This window comes from Theileria orientalis, chromosome 2 (genome assembly GCF_000740895.1).
Source record: "Theileria orientalis strain Shintoku DNA, chromosome 2, complete genome".
NCBI classification, from domain to species: Eukaryota; Apicomplexa; class Aconoidasida; order Piroplasmida; family Theileriidae; genus Theileria; species Theileria orientalis.
In genome coordinates this window covers 232,242-245,514 of record NC_025261.1, presented here as the reverse complement: position 1 = coordinate 245,514, position 13,273 = coordinate 232,242, and the positions used below count along the sequence as shown (strand labels likewise).

Below are 13,273 nucleotides of genomic sequence, written 5' to 3'. Positions count from 1 at the left end.
CTTTGTTTATATCAAGTAATTTCAAATAATCGTGTACAATAATGAATATCGCAGTTGAGTGTCGTATCGCAGTAAAATACATTAAATATTACACACGAAGATATTATTCGTCATATCGAATAACAAGGATTCCTATAGAACATAAAAATCCGTTGAATTTTAAATTGTTGAACGAGGTTTGTTGTTGCAAATACACACATGATTGAGCAGAAACTACTGGAGCTACATGAAATAGAGTCAGCAAGTAGATCGAGAATACTGGAAACATATGAAGCAATATCGGACTCAGATGTGAAGAGCGTTTTGGACGACTTTTACTACACACAGCTGGTAAAGAAGACCTCGAACCTGGCACTGAGTTTGATTCCAGAAGACTATGCGAAGATATTTAACTCGTTTAGAGGATTGCCGAGGCCGAACGGAGAGTGTGTGCAGAATTTAAACCAGGGAGTTCAGAGGCTGGCAAAAAACTTCACAACGAAGCAGATAGCACAGATACTGAGGTCGTACGCACACATAAAGTCGAGGTCACTTAAGACAATATCGGAGTTGGTGGAAACATTTAACAAGGTAAAGGATAAGTATTCATGGACCTGTAGAAGTTTGAAGAGTCGGAACTGTGGGAACGGAGAGAAGTGGCATCAGCACTGGCGTCACTGAAGTAAGTGAGGATGAAATAAGATCGTTTAGCGTGCCGAACGAAGGACCGATAAGGCAATTCTACGATAGCACGGTGTCAAACCTGCAGAAGCACATGAAATCAATGGACGCAAACGACATAGGAGTATTCGTGAACGCGTTTTGTAGCAGAGGAGTAGGACACAACGAAATCTTGCACTTCATAGATATGAATAATAAAAGTATAGTAAGAGGGATAAACGCAAAGGTATGAGCAAGGATGTGCATGGGTTTTTAGAATCTGTCTTTGATTGTAAACTCGTTTGCAAGGAACAATAAGTTGTCAGAGAACTTGATGAACGCAGTGTCGAAGAAGCTGAGTGAAGCACTAGAAGAAAATGGGAAGTATGAATTCAGTGAAAAGATGAACTTGATTGACGTATCACTAATATTTAACTCCTTTGTTAAGCTGGAGTACTATGACCTGAAGCTGATGAATAAGTACATACCATGGGTAAGATGAAATAGTAAACATAATGGGATAGTTGCTGAATAAGATGGATAACGAGACGAAAACGTTATCACTGGTGCTGTTGGCACATTCATACGCACAGTCAGGAATCAAGAGCAACGACCTGTTCTCAAAAATCGCACACATACTAGTGTACAGAGTATCGCAACTGAACCCACAGTAAGTAGAATAATAAATATGCAGAGTATTGACGAGCAAGGATGCGGTCTGTGTTGTTATATTGGTAAATATATGGTTTGCTATGCTATTGTAATAAAAATATGGTTTGCTCTGCTAAATTTATAACTACAAGGGCGCTAAAAATAATGAATCGTAGGAAACTCGGATTGGTGTCACTATCGTACGCCAAAGTAGGATACGCGCCGCCGATACTGTTTAACAGAATAGCGGACGAAGTAATATACAGAGGGACAATAGGTTTGTTGTAGCTGAAATGATAAAGCTATTAGGGCTGAAGTATTCGAGATACGAATTTGACTTTAAGTCCCTGGAACAGATAACACAGGCGTTCAGCAGAATAGGATACAAGGATAAGAGGATATTCTCAGTCCTGACGACACTGCTGAAATCAAGGTTTAAGAACGACAAGGAGGGAATGAACGGAGAGATGATAGCGTCGCTGATGGTATCGATTGCGAGGAATAAGACGGAAGGGTTTGTGCCCTTTATAACAGAAGTGTTGGAGAAGATGGACGACACGACGACCTTCAGCACCCTGGCAATATCCAAAGTGTTGACGTCCTTTAATAAACTGGGAATTAAGAACAGCAGACTGACGAGGAAGTTTTTGAAAGAAACGAGCGACAGAGTTAATCAGTTCACACCGTCAGCTCTGATCAACGCATTTAAGGCGCTGGCGAAAATGAAGTGTTACGACGCGCACCTGGTGAAGGAGACGCTCAAGAGGTGCGCAATACACCTAACAAACCTGTCAACAATAGACATGGCAAGTGTGGCGAGAGCACTTTCAGGTAAGCTAGATAGGCAGTTGGTATTTAGATGGTGTTTAAATTGGTTTAAACGGGTTACGTTCACATGTAGAGTTGTCGTACCGCAACGTGACATTCCTGAAGAAGCTGGCAGTGTGCATAAATTATAACCTGAACGCACTAACGAAGCAGCAGCTGCACATAATATTCAGCAGTTTGGCACAGTTGAGAGTGTCAGATACGGTGTGTGGCCCAGTTTAATTCATTCGACCGTTTAGGACTTGATGTTCAAGTTGGTGGAGAAGATATCGGCGCATCAGCACGAGTTTAACGAAGTGGAAGTGGCAGAAATAGCAATAGGAATAGTGTACACAATAACGCACCTAGAATGTTTAAACAAAGAAATAGAAAAGAGTTTAGCGATGTCACCGACGTCAAAGGAGGGAGAAAGAGGATTGTATGTGATTCCAGACCACGTGTACAACACACTGGACCACCTGTTGGCACTGCTGGGCAATAAGTTGGATGTGGCGACAATATTTAAGCTGAAGACAGTACACCTGTACCTTAAAAACATGGTAAGGGATCAACCATGAGTAAAACGCATTCATAATTAGAAGCCTGAAAACTACAAGAAAATGTCAAAAAAGGCAGTGGAGATTCTGGAGAAGGCGCACGCAGTGGAGTTCAGTTTGGCTGAGTACATCCTGACGTCGTCCTCGAACCATAAGCAAATATCGTACTACCTAAACATGGTGAGTTTGTAAACGTCAAAGAGGTTCAGATGGGCATTGTGCATAAAAATGAAGTGCAGTTCGGGCCGTACCTAATCGACGTGGTCCCGGAGTCAAAGGAGAAGGTGGCAATAGAATACGACGGGCCGAGCCACTTTTACACGGAAACACTCATGAGGAACATAAAGTCGATATTAAAACACGAGGTTAGCGAGGGAGTTGATAGGGAATTTAGATCTTGACGAGCGCGGGGTGGAAAGTGGTCCACATACCATACCAGGAATGGGCGCAACTAGGTATTTTAAGAAACAAATAGGAATGTGTAGTGGACGATAAGCAGAAGATAGTGTACCTCAACAGAATAAGGTTAGAATTAGAAAGCAGTAGTAGGATTAAATGGGAAAGGGATGCACGTTTTCTTTAGAAAAGCAGTCTTGTCTCCTCAAACGATGAAGCAAAGTGATGTGTATGGAGTGGAGTGCTAAAACAGGAAGAATCCTGGTCTAGTAAATTATTTGGTGTGATTATCAGATGATTTTGAATTACTAAGCAAAAAATGTAGTATAGATTACACATATACGAAATATGATATGGATGAAGTGTAAATGGTCTTAATACATAATGTGGTTTTATTTAATAGTAAACAAAGGTGAATTTAGGTAGTAAGACTGTGTACATGGGGGTAGGGGCGTTGTATTCATAAAAAGTAAATCAAATTTGCAATAGATGGTTGATTTTAAACTATATATAATATTGATTGTTGGAACTTTTGTGTATTCGATACAGTCAGAGGGTGTTTTTCAAGTTAAGGACTGTTCATATTACATGGTCTATTAAATAGAATCTATAACTGTAAAAACCCGAATATAGAAGGTAGAAGCAATAAATACGTTTTACGTAAGATATTTAACTTTGATTGATAATTAAGTATGACTTTTGGGTGGTCTAAGAGGCCATACACGGCACCGTTCCTGAGGGACATGGTGTACAACGCAGATTTACACATAGAAGATGAAAAAGTCAGAGGAAACACACTAACTAGACCAAGATTTAATAAACACGTGGCATTCTCGAGGAAGTTGTCAACACTGCCACTATCGACGGAGTCGTCGGGACTGTTCGATGGAAACGGCGGATGCACGAGCACGCTGGACGTGAAGTCACTGATGCCAGCGACGACATTCGGAGACCAATGCTCAAACAAAATGCCAGGCACAGACATATTATTCATGCCGAAACCGTCGCAGTTGCTAGCATTCGCACTGCCAGTGTTCGTGCTGATGCCAAACCTAACAGTCTTCGCAAGGCACTGGTTCTTCTACGCACCAAAGTAGAAGAAGGAATGATATTTGGTTTTTTTTAAGGAAGTATTTATAAAAAGGATGGGATTAAGAGTTATTAAGTAAATATGAGTTTAATTTGATATATTACATTTATATAAGCAAATAATGTTTATAATGAATGTATAAAATGGAATATAGTTATACATAGAGTTTTTGGCATATGTGTAATTAAACAGAAGAGTTTAGGCCTATGTGAGTAGTAACCTGATAGGCGACAAGTACACGTAAAAATTGAGAGATATTATAATATTTAATTGAAAAGCAAAATGCTTATCATACAAGTTGCATCAGAAGGTAGGAAAATAGATATAAAATAATTAATTTGCGGCTTAGATGGGCAACTTTTCACACTTTACGTCGAAAATGATTGGAATTTCCAGAAATTGAACGAGTTGATCAAAGATAATTTGAACATACCGGTGGAAAATCAAAGATTGTACCTGGATGGGAACATGTTGAAAGGAAATTATAAGAGTATATCGGATTCGGGAATAAAAAGTGGAGATGTGTTGCTGGTGAAGTCGGAGCGCCCAGGGTTCGACATATCGTCTCTCTTGGCGTCAGATTATGACAAAGTACCAGGTAAGATAGAGAGAAGTTGAAGTAAATGGGCGTAGAAGAGGCATTGAGGCAAAGAGCGAGGGAGATAATGCAGGAGTTTAAGCCAGGGTCGACGTTTCTGAACACGCTGAAACTGCACAACGAACCAATGTACAAAGCGCTGCAGGCGAATAACGAAGAAGAAGTGTATAGGATAGTGAAGAAGGAGTACGAGGAGGTGAAAAAGGTGAGATGATGTCGACATAATAAACAAAAACGCGTAGAAGGAGCTGGACCACAGAAAGAAACTGATGAAGGCATACCTGGACCCACTGAACCCGGAGTCGCAGAGCCTAATACACAAGGAGATTGAAATGAACAGAATAAACGACAACCTGATATCAGCACAGAACTATTTGCCAGAATCATTCGGTAAGAAATAAGAACAAGTAGAGATACTTAACACAGCGCAGCAGTGTACCTAAATGAGTCGTTATAGGCAAGATAAACATGTTGTACGTTAAAGTGGAAATCAACAATGTAGTGATGAAGGCACTGGTGGACACGGGCGCCCAGGTGAGATAAATAGATAAACATCGGTGATGCGTATACGTATGTGAGTGTGTGTATGAGTGTGTGCGCGCGTCCTTTCAGCGTCGGTGTAGACAATGCTACAGAGCACAATAATGAGCAAGGAATGCGCCTCCAGATGTAATCTCCTGAGACTGGTGGACGAAAGATTTAAATCGGTTGCAGTGTAAGCAGATGAACCATTGACAGCGGTGATATGTGAATTAGGGGAGTGGGAACGATGAAGACCCTGGGGAAAATACACCTGGCAGACATGAAGATAGGAACAGTGTTCATCCCAGTATCGTTCATAGTGATAGAGGAAGCGTCCTTGGAATTTATACTGGGCCTGGACGTGCTTCGGAGGTATACGTGCGACATAAACCTGAAGAAGAACTACCTGGGCATAAACGACGTCAACGTGCCTTTCATGTCGGAGGCGGAAGTGGGAAGCTTCGTGAGTCACACAGCAAGAAGAGAGTCAGCTGAAGGACCCCAGTCCAAAAGTAGCTCGGCAAGAAACCCAGCGCCTGCAGCACCAACGACGCCCACAGGATACGCTAATACTGCAATTAGCGCCAACCCTGACTCTCTTCAAAGCAGCGCCATTGACGACAAGGCTCGAAGGTGTGTTTGCAGTGATTGTGTATATATATGTGCATTGTTTATAAATGGTTGTGTGTGGTTGTAGTTGTATCTCCGTGCGTATGTGTTAGTACGGTATAGTTCATTTAATAACCTTTCTAGGCTGAGTGAGACGCTCAATATAACCCCGGAATACGCCAGAGAACTCCTGGAGATCGCAGGTGGAGACGAACAGTTGGCAGCGTCGTACGTGACGTAGCCAAGTGTAAAATAAGTACAGAATAATAAGTAAGCATGTGCGCGTACGTGACAGTAGTAAATTGAATATGTTACATTTGAGAGGGCTTCAAAGAAATACAAGGGAGCCTGCAAGCCATTCGTAGAACTCACGCTCGTTGACGGCACACTTCTGATGTTCGTCAAGAACGTTGAAAATAATGTAAAGGTCAACAATGTCAAACTGTAGCCTGCCAGAAGTGTAGTCTGAGCAGAGCCTATTAAATTCCTCTAAAAAAATAGTGAGAGTGAGCGAGTGGGTAAGTAGCTAGGTGAATGAAAAGGATAATTGATAAATAACTGCCAAATTAAAGAAATGAAAATAAGTAGGTGTAATACCAAATTGCATTCCATGTTCTGGGTCTGCCAAAGCATATTTTCTGAAAACATCAATGTAGGCACCCTTGGATGCCTCCTTAACAACGGTCTTGGCCTTCTCTAACCTGAAACTCTTCCTTACAGCCTAAAAGTAAAAGTGAAGAGGAAAAAAATACAATTGCGAATCCAGTCGCGGCCACCCCGAAAACGAAAAGCGAAGTCAGGGTGCCGAACAAGAAGCGAAGAGCGCCAACTTTCTTGTTGGACTTGAGAGTGACCATATTGGCGGCACCCAAAACGGCCAGCCACAAAGACTTGCCAGTCAGCCTAGTCAAAAATCTCATGTTCTTCCTAATGTGTCTGCGGTACTTGCCGGCCCACCTCGGAGTGCCGGGAATGTCCAAAACCATGACGAGCAGAGCATTGGTGCTAAAAATGCGTAAGTGCGGAGCGTGAAAACTTACAGTAAGAACGTTGAAAGAAGCAGTCCAGGTAAGGTGGAAAGTCCGAGAGTCTTGGTGACTGAGAAGACGGAGCTGGTCACAAGGGCAGCCGAGGCAAGAAAAAAAAGAGTCTGGTAACGCAAGTTCAGCAGCTCCAAAGTCTCCTCAAGACGTGCGGCGCCAGTTTCCATATGACTGGAAAAGTTGTTAAAGGCGGGGGAAGTCAAAGGGGCCTTCAAACACTTGAGGTTCTCAGTGTCGAAAAAGTTAACACCGGGAGCCTCCGTGTAGGCGTAATTGTTCATAGACTCAGTCTCCAACATCTCTAAAGGAAAAATAACTTAAAAATGAGTACGGGGAAATCTAATAATTTTTTTGGCCCAAAATGTGTAACAAAAATAACATCAGTGAGAGTATGCAAGCTTAGGCGAATATTGCATAAAGTTACATACCGGTTTAAAAAACAAAAAGTTATGAGTGGGTAACAGTCGCGAAAACGTTACCGGGATAACTACTATTTTAAATAGTTACACGGAATAAAATTAATAAGAGCTGCAAACTGTTGAATTTATGCCTCCGATGGACAAAGCACCCCATTAAATAAATTTCTACACACCAGTTTAATAAATTCACACATTAAAATCTAGCCGGCGTAAAAATAGTCAATTCACTATATCTGATGGACCCTATCGTTTTTGTAGCTTGCCCCTCTTATTTATATAATGAATTGTCTTACTCAAACCAGCCAAAAAATATCCAACCTTTCTCAAAATCCAAACCACCAATTTTAATATAAATTTCCAAGACAGACTTTATTTGACTGTTATTTTTATATTTCAGCAAATTTCTGAAATGTGCTAGCAAACAGTAACAGTGTAGTCCTTTGACCCAATATAGAATCACTTTAAATATTTTAACTCAAGTATTTAGCCTTGATTTTCTGTGACCTCTTGCAATTGTGCAAATTTCAATTTTATATCATCTATTTAATTTATCTGTATAATTTTTGAGTTAAAAATTATGTGCGATGATATATATAATGCTTAATATAGTTGATCGACTTTTAGAAAAAAGTATTTTATAATGTATACTATCAAATGTAAAATAGTGAATCTAGATTCAATTGTGACATTTAAAAGATTCTACAATCCACCTAGTACGTCAACACCCAGTAGAACAGCCTTCCATAGATTTTTTAATAATCCATTTTCTGACAAGTTTAATCATCTATTTTTAGCTAAAAAGACATGGAGTAAGCAAAATCCGTTGTTTAAAACACCGAGGCCCCTCGTGGAGCCGTATAATCTGGGACGCCTTCACCCAGAAAAGGAGTGGTGGAATCTTCCAAAAAAGGGACTTAAACCGGATACTTTCATGGGATTCCCAGATGTATCGAATATCACGAAGCACGGCGGATCACTATATGCACATTTTATGGACGGACCGACACTGTCCATGGTTGGTGTGTTGAATGTCACGGCCGTTTAGGTAGTTTATAGATGCATAGAAAAGAATATAAGCGACATCGATATATGGAATAAGCTAACGGGGCAGGCGTTGAAAATATCGATGTCGCTGGACCCGTACCTCCTCTCGATTTTGTTCCTGTACTTCTCGCTGAGCTGCCACTACGACTATAAATTCGTGGCCACTTATATAGGAAGGATACTGGCCTTGCTTAACGAGTTTGGCCTGGAGGAATGCTCAAACGTAATATTGGCAATGAATAACCCACAGTTCTATCACGAAAAGTAAGTTACACACAAACTTGATTGAGTGTAGGACATTCGGATACGTGATAAGACACTCGGAAAATCTGTGCATAACCGGAAACCTTAACGTGGATGAGTGTTTGAGGTTCTTAGCATGTCTGAAAAACGTAGAAAACCCACCGCAAAACTGTATAATACCAATAGGTTAGCGGAGTTAAGCAATTTTTAGTATTGGCAATAAACACAATTTGGAGGCGAAGTGACTCAATTATATAATAACGATTAGGAGAAGCGATTGAAGTGAGTGACTTGAGTATAGTGGATAAGACGCTGGTGTTTGATGGCTTGGACAGTTGCTGTAGACTCCACAATAAGGTTGGAGTCCTATGGGTCACGAAACTGTACCAAGAGGCTTGTAACATATTGGAGTCGCTAAAAGAACACAGCCACTACTTCACTTTAGTGTTTTTAAACGCAGTGGAAACGTACAGGTTTAAAAACGATGAACTGTTGCACTCGACAATGAGAAGGTAGTGGAGGATTGGAGTTAATTGATTCATAGGATAGATGAAAATATCCATGACGCAACCTTTGAGGAACAGTGTCGGTACATATACGAGTTGAGTAAGCTGGTGGTAGGCACAAGTAAAAAAGGAACACCAGTAACAAGTAAAAACCTAATTGCAAGTGCACTGAAGATCATTGGTGTGTTTAAAAAAGGTAACTCAGTAGATAACGAAATGAGTGAGAAATAAATAAAAACGATTTAGAAGTCATGAAGAGGTTTGAAGACTTGGTTAAAAATGATACACTGTCATTTCAAGTGATGGTAGGAACTCTGAACACAAATAAGGAATTGAATCCACACGAGGTAAAGGAATACAGATATTTAAGCACAGACGCGTATGCGATTTTTCAAAAGTTACTTAAGTAAAATGGTTGAGTAAAGTTGATAAATCTTGAGTAAAACACATATAAACACTAAGGAGTAAAAATAAACGTTTAGCTCAAGTTGCTTGAAGGAACGGCAGACAGGTTGTGTAATTTGAAGAACCAGGAAATCATGGAACTGTACACAAGTTTATCGAATACAAGAATTGACCTGGTAAGCACATAACATGTCAAAGTATACTATAATGGGAGATGTGAATAGTTAAGAGGCTTTGAGTGGATATGAGCCAATTATATTAAATCAGGAGCACCTTGAATACGTTAAGGATACAGTAGTAAAGGCGTGTTGGAACATGGAATGGACAGATGTACTCGATTTGGCAAATTTACTGGTAAGTTTGTTGAACCGTAGACAAATTTATCAGGATTATGGCGACAGCAGTTACGTTGATTGTGTGCCGAAACAAAAATTAGACGGGTGTTTCAACTCGTTGTCAGACCAGATAGCCAAATTGAACTCAGATCAAATCCTGTTACTGATCAGATTTGCAAACAGGTACTCAAATGCTAATAACAAAACAGTTAAATAGATATTGATGTATGTTTGTATTTGTATGTGTGTTTGTATTTGTATTTGTTTGTGTGTGTTAATCTGGTATTTTCAACTTAACGTATTCTTAGGAATAGCGACAGTGCCAATCAGTTGCTACCCAAATTAAGAGACCATAAAAGATGCCTCTATAACCCTAACATAGTAGTGGAGTTGATAAATCTTTATAAAAAGTATGTTACTGTGAGTAATAAGTTGATGTAGGTGCGATAGGGAGCCGGATGAATTCATATACGAATTACTGGATGGGCTGTGTGAGAGGAGAGGTAACATGTTGAGCGAGGACAGAGTAAAACTGATGGAGAAGTTAAAGGAAAACGGAATAAAACACTACTCATTAGAGCAATTTTAATTTAATCGCAAGCGCATATACGTCCTTGTGTGTGTATGTTAAAGTACATTAGTTAGGGCGGGTGTTTATTTAAATGACCCATAGATAATCCTGAAGGACTTAGGGTCAAAAGTGTACGAGTGTTCACCAGCAATGTTCTGTAAAATAAGATTTAGAAAAGTTGAGGAGCAGCTAAGGTAAGAAAGCGTAAATAGTCTCTTCTAACTAAGGTGGATAAAGTATAAAATACGGCAAATACCTTCTTCAAATGTACATCAAACTTGATAATACCAACATTGGTCAACTTTTTATTTAAAACGTCCAAATCCACTGAATTCTAAAAAGGGTAAAATTATAGAATTAAGTTGGTTAAAAAATTATGGCTAAATAGCTCAATAAGTGTATAGGTAACTGCGCAGATTTAGTTGATAAAATACCGGCGGGAAAAAGACCCTCATGGCAAATCGGATCCACCTTGAATGGCCAACTGCAATGATAACGTCCTCGTCGAACTTGTGGAAGATTCTGTCAAAGAATTTAATAACCTTCACGTAGGGAGTCTTAATCATATAAGGGTCGTTTTCCACCATCCTCAGACGCAAGTATCTGTAGTAGGACTGTGGAGAAAAAAGCTGCTCCAATAGTGGAAAGGTAATTGACTTAAATACAGTGTGCATGGAAACACAGTCTGGATTCCTAACAACCTCCTAAAAATAAAGTTAACACAAAGGGCATAACATAAAGTAACTTAAAGTGAATAGGGTATCCTGAACCAGTAAGGTGTAAATAGATATTCAAGATTGTCAAGTAATTAGTGTGGCAAAACTCACATCGAGCTCATGAGTGACATATATGTTCTCGTCGTTGCTGGTTAAACGTGATTGAAAAAGCAGCGCTGTCGTGCCTTGAGAACGCCTATAAATATCAGCGTGAGTGCCGAAAATGGAGTGCAACATAGTGTACACTAACTAGAAACTAACCTCAAAAATGATGAAAATAAAACAGAAGGAACAGTCGATTTCCCGTTCAGTAATGCTATATCTGGATCATTTTGATTTTTGTGAGAAGATAAGAATTGAGCTGCATTCATGGCTTGAGAAATACCCTCTGAGCTGAGGGGAGAGTCATATGTTAAAACATCGTTGGTGAACAAAAGGAAAGTTTCAAATAGAATAAGACGAATCGTCTTAAACAAAATCACGAAAACGTTCTTGTTCACGGTCAAATCGTTAAAAATTGACTGCCCGTGTCGAACAAAGTAAATTGTCTTGACCTTGACGGTGACTGAATCGGTATCGCTCATGACCTTACAACGAGCTGTAAGCTGCTTTTGAAACCCCTTGTAGGTAGGGTAGTAAACCATCCTGTTTACGGACATGAAGAAAATTTTAATCTTAAGAAACAAGGCTGTGAGGGATAACTTAGTTTTCGTTATTGTAACGGGCAGTTTAACTGGCGACCCTGGTATTTCGTCGGAAACGTTGGAAAAAATGATTGCGAATCCTACGAAGAGAGTGAGACAGGCGCCAGCGGTTGCGATAGTACTGTTAGTCATTTTCATGTCAAAAAAAAATATGATTGAAAAGGTACAATTACATTAATACAACTGAAACCTAATTTAAAATATGTTAAAGGTTACTAATATAATTTATAATACAGCCCATAAATAAGTATATATGTGTAATAAATGATTGCGAGAAAAGGCAGCACTACAAGAAAGAAAAAAATACAATAAAAGTAAATCTCTGTATTAAATATTTATTAAAAAATTAACTAAACTTACTTTTTATTTCATGTGTGTGTATATTAGTGGTTCCCCTGTTTAATAGCTGTTTATAAGAGCCAATGTCATACACAATATTTATTATATAAAAGTAATAGAACTCACACAGTAATAATAGATTTTATTTAATTGATGTTGAAACTATCAATTTTAGTTTGAATTGTACTCAGTAATGTTTTCTGATCCTATCCAATATTTGTTTTTATAATTGGTCGAATCCCCGCAAATGTGAGTACTGCGTAATTAATCTAATATATAAATAAAATACATAAATCATAAACATTTAATGTTTTGTTTATATAATCGCATATAAAATAAATGAAGATTTTTAAAAAATACGTAATGGCTGTTTATATTACAGTATTGGTGCAGTTATTGTTCAATCTAGATTATAAAATATTGTAAAAAATACAGACATTAATACATGTATTTTGAATTTTATATATACTAGTAGATTGGATAATTTTAATGGTATTTTAATTGTATCTTTGTTGGAACATGTTACAGTCGATAATTATATTAAATATTTGATTTTTAACCGAGATCAAGTAGGTATATAATTAAAAGGATGTTATTGAAATTTGTTTGTTGAGGAAGGATAAAAATGTGTAAGAAAATAAGGAATCTAAGTCCATGTATATGACCGAGTTCACTAAATGAGCCGAAGACGTAGAATCTTTAAAGGAAATTTTTTAAAATGATCTGAAATATTTAAAGATGAATAAGTGTGTTTTATATCTCTATATGTGCGATTATTTGTGGTTATTCTGCATCTAAGTATCAACAAATATTGTGCACCGTTTTTTGAGATAGAACGGTAGGATTCTACAAAAATGGCGCATATTTGCACACAAATTTCAACTGAATCTATGAAAAATATAAATTTCCATAGTGTTTATGGATATTTAGAGAGTAAGGTGTGTATGGATGAATCAATCTTGGTTAAACACCTGGAAGGACGATGAGACATGATTATAGATATAGGTATCTACAAATGTTTAAACCAGACTAGTTAAATTTTAATTAATCTGGCAAGTACGAGAAACATGAAAGAAAAA

General features: G+C 38.6%; 6 protein-coding genes across 6 annotated transcripts; 4 read left to right on the top strand and 2 right to left on the bottom strand.

Annotated features, from left to right (window-relative positions):
• Window positions 1-41: 41 nt before the first annotated feature.
• TOT_020000119 (conserved hypothetical protein) lies at window positions 42-3,298 on the top strand (the record flags this gene model as incomplete). Its single annotated transcript, XM_009691854.1, is given in 13 exon segments — window positions 42-176; window positions 211-570; window positions 600-661; window positions 691-886; window positions 917-1,132; window positions 1,164-1,309; window positions 1,467-1,567; window positions 1,579-2,121; window positions 2,192-2,322; window positions 2,358-2,657; window positions 2,697-2,834; window positions 2,864-3,019; window positions 3,191-3,298. The coding sequence occupies 13 exon segments, from the start codon at window positions 42-44 to the stop codon at window positions 3,296-3,298; spliced, it is 2,592 nt and encodes an 863-aa protein (XP_009690149.1).
• A 444-nt stretch (window positions 3,299-3,742) lies between these two features.
• Window positions 3,743-4,147, top strand: TOT_020000118 (conserved hypothetical protein; the record flags this gene model as incomplete). The annotated part of the gene is made up of 1 exon (XM_009691853.1): window positions 3,743-4,147. One exon carries the CDS (start codon window positions 3,743-3,745, stop codon window positions 4,145-4,147), a length of 405 nt encoding a protein of 134 aa, XP_009690148.1.
• A 392-nt stretch (window positions 4,148-4,539) lies between these two features.
• TOT_020001023 (DNA-damage inducible protein) lies at window positions 4,540-6,110 on the top strand (the record flags this gene model as incomplete). Its single annotated transcript, XM_009691852.1, has 8 exons — window positions 4,540-4,738; window positions 4,774-4,943; window positions 4,981-5,128; window positions 5,196-5,272; window positions 5,374-5,453; window positions 5,495-5,746; window positions 5,786-5,893; window positions 6,014-6,110. 8 exons carry the CDS (start codon window positions 4,540-4,542, stop codon window positions 6,108-6,110), a joined length of 1,131 nt encoding a protein of 376 aa, XP_009690147.1.
• An 87-nt stretch (window positions 6,111-6,197) lies between these two features.
• On the bottom strand, window positions 6,198-7,211 carry TOT_020000116 (conserved hypothetical protein; the record flags this gene model as incomplete). Its single annotated transcript, XM_009691851.1, has 4 exons — window positions 6,198-6,358; window positions 6,467-6,590; window positions 6,622-6,874; window positions 6,910-7,211. 4 exons carry the CDS (start codon window positions 7,209-7,211, stop codon window positions 6,198-6,200), a joined length of 840 nt encoding a protein of 279 aa, XP_009690146.1.
• Window positions 7,212-7,971: 760 nt separating this feature from the next.
• Window positions 7,972-10,453, top strand: TOT_020000115 (conserved hypothetical protein; the record flags this gene model as incomplete). The annotated part of the gene is made up of 10 exons (XM_009691850.1): window positions 7,972-8,346; window positions 8,377-8,639; window positions 8,671-8,804; window positions 8,887-9,130; window positions 9,163-9,344; window positions 9,371-9,471; window positions 9,607-9,705; window positions 9,761-10,047; window positions 10,173-10,274; window positions 10,306-10,453. 10 exons carry the CDS (start codon window positions 7,972-7,974, stop codon window positions 10,451-10,453), a joined length of 1,935 nt encoding a protein of 644 aa, XP_009690145.1.
• Window positions 10,454-10,518: 65 nt separating this feature from the next.
• On the bottom strand, window positions 10,519-11,993 carry TOT_020000114 (uncharacterized protein; the record flags this gene model as incomplete). The annotated part of the gene is made up of 5 exons (XM_009691849.1): window positions 10,519-10,590; window positions 10,692-10,769; window positions 10,870-11,139; window positions 11,263-11,347; window positions 11,413-11,993. The coding sequence occupies 5 exons, from the start codon at window positions 11,991-11,993 to the stop codon at window positions 10,519-10,521; spliced, it is 1,086 nt and encodes a 361-aa protein (XP_009690144.1).
• Window positions 11,994-13,273: the final 1,280 nt, after the last annotated feature.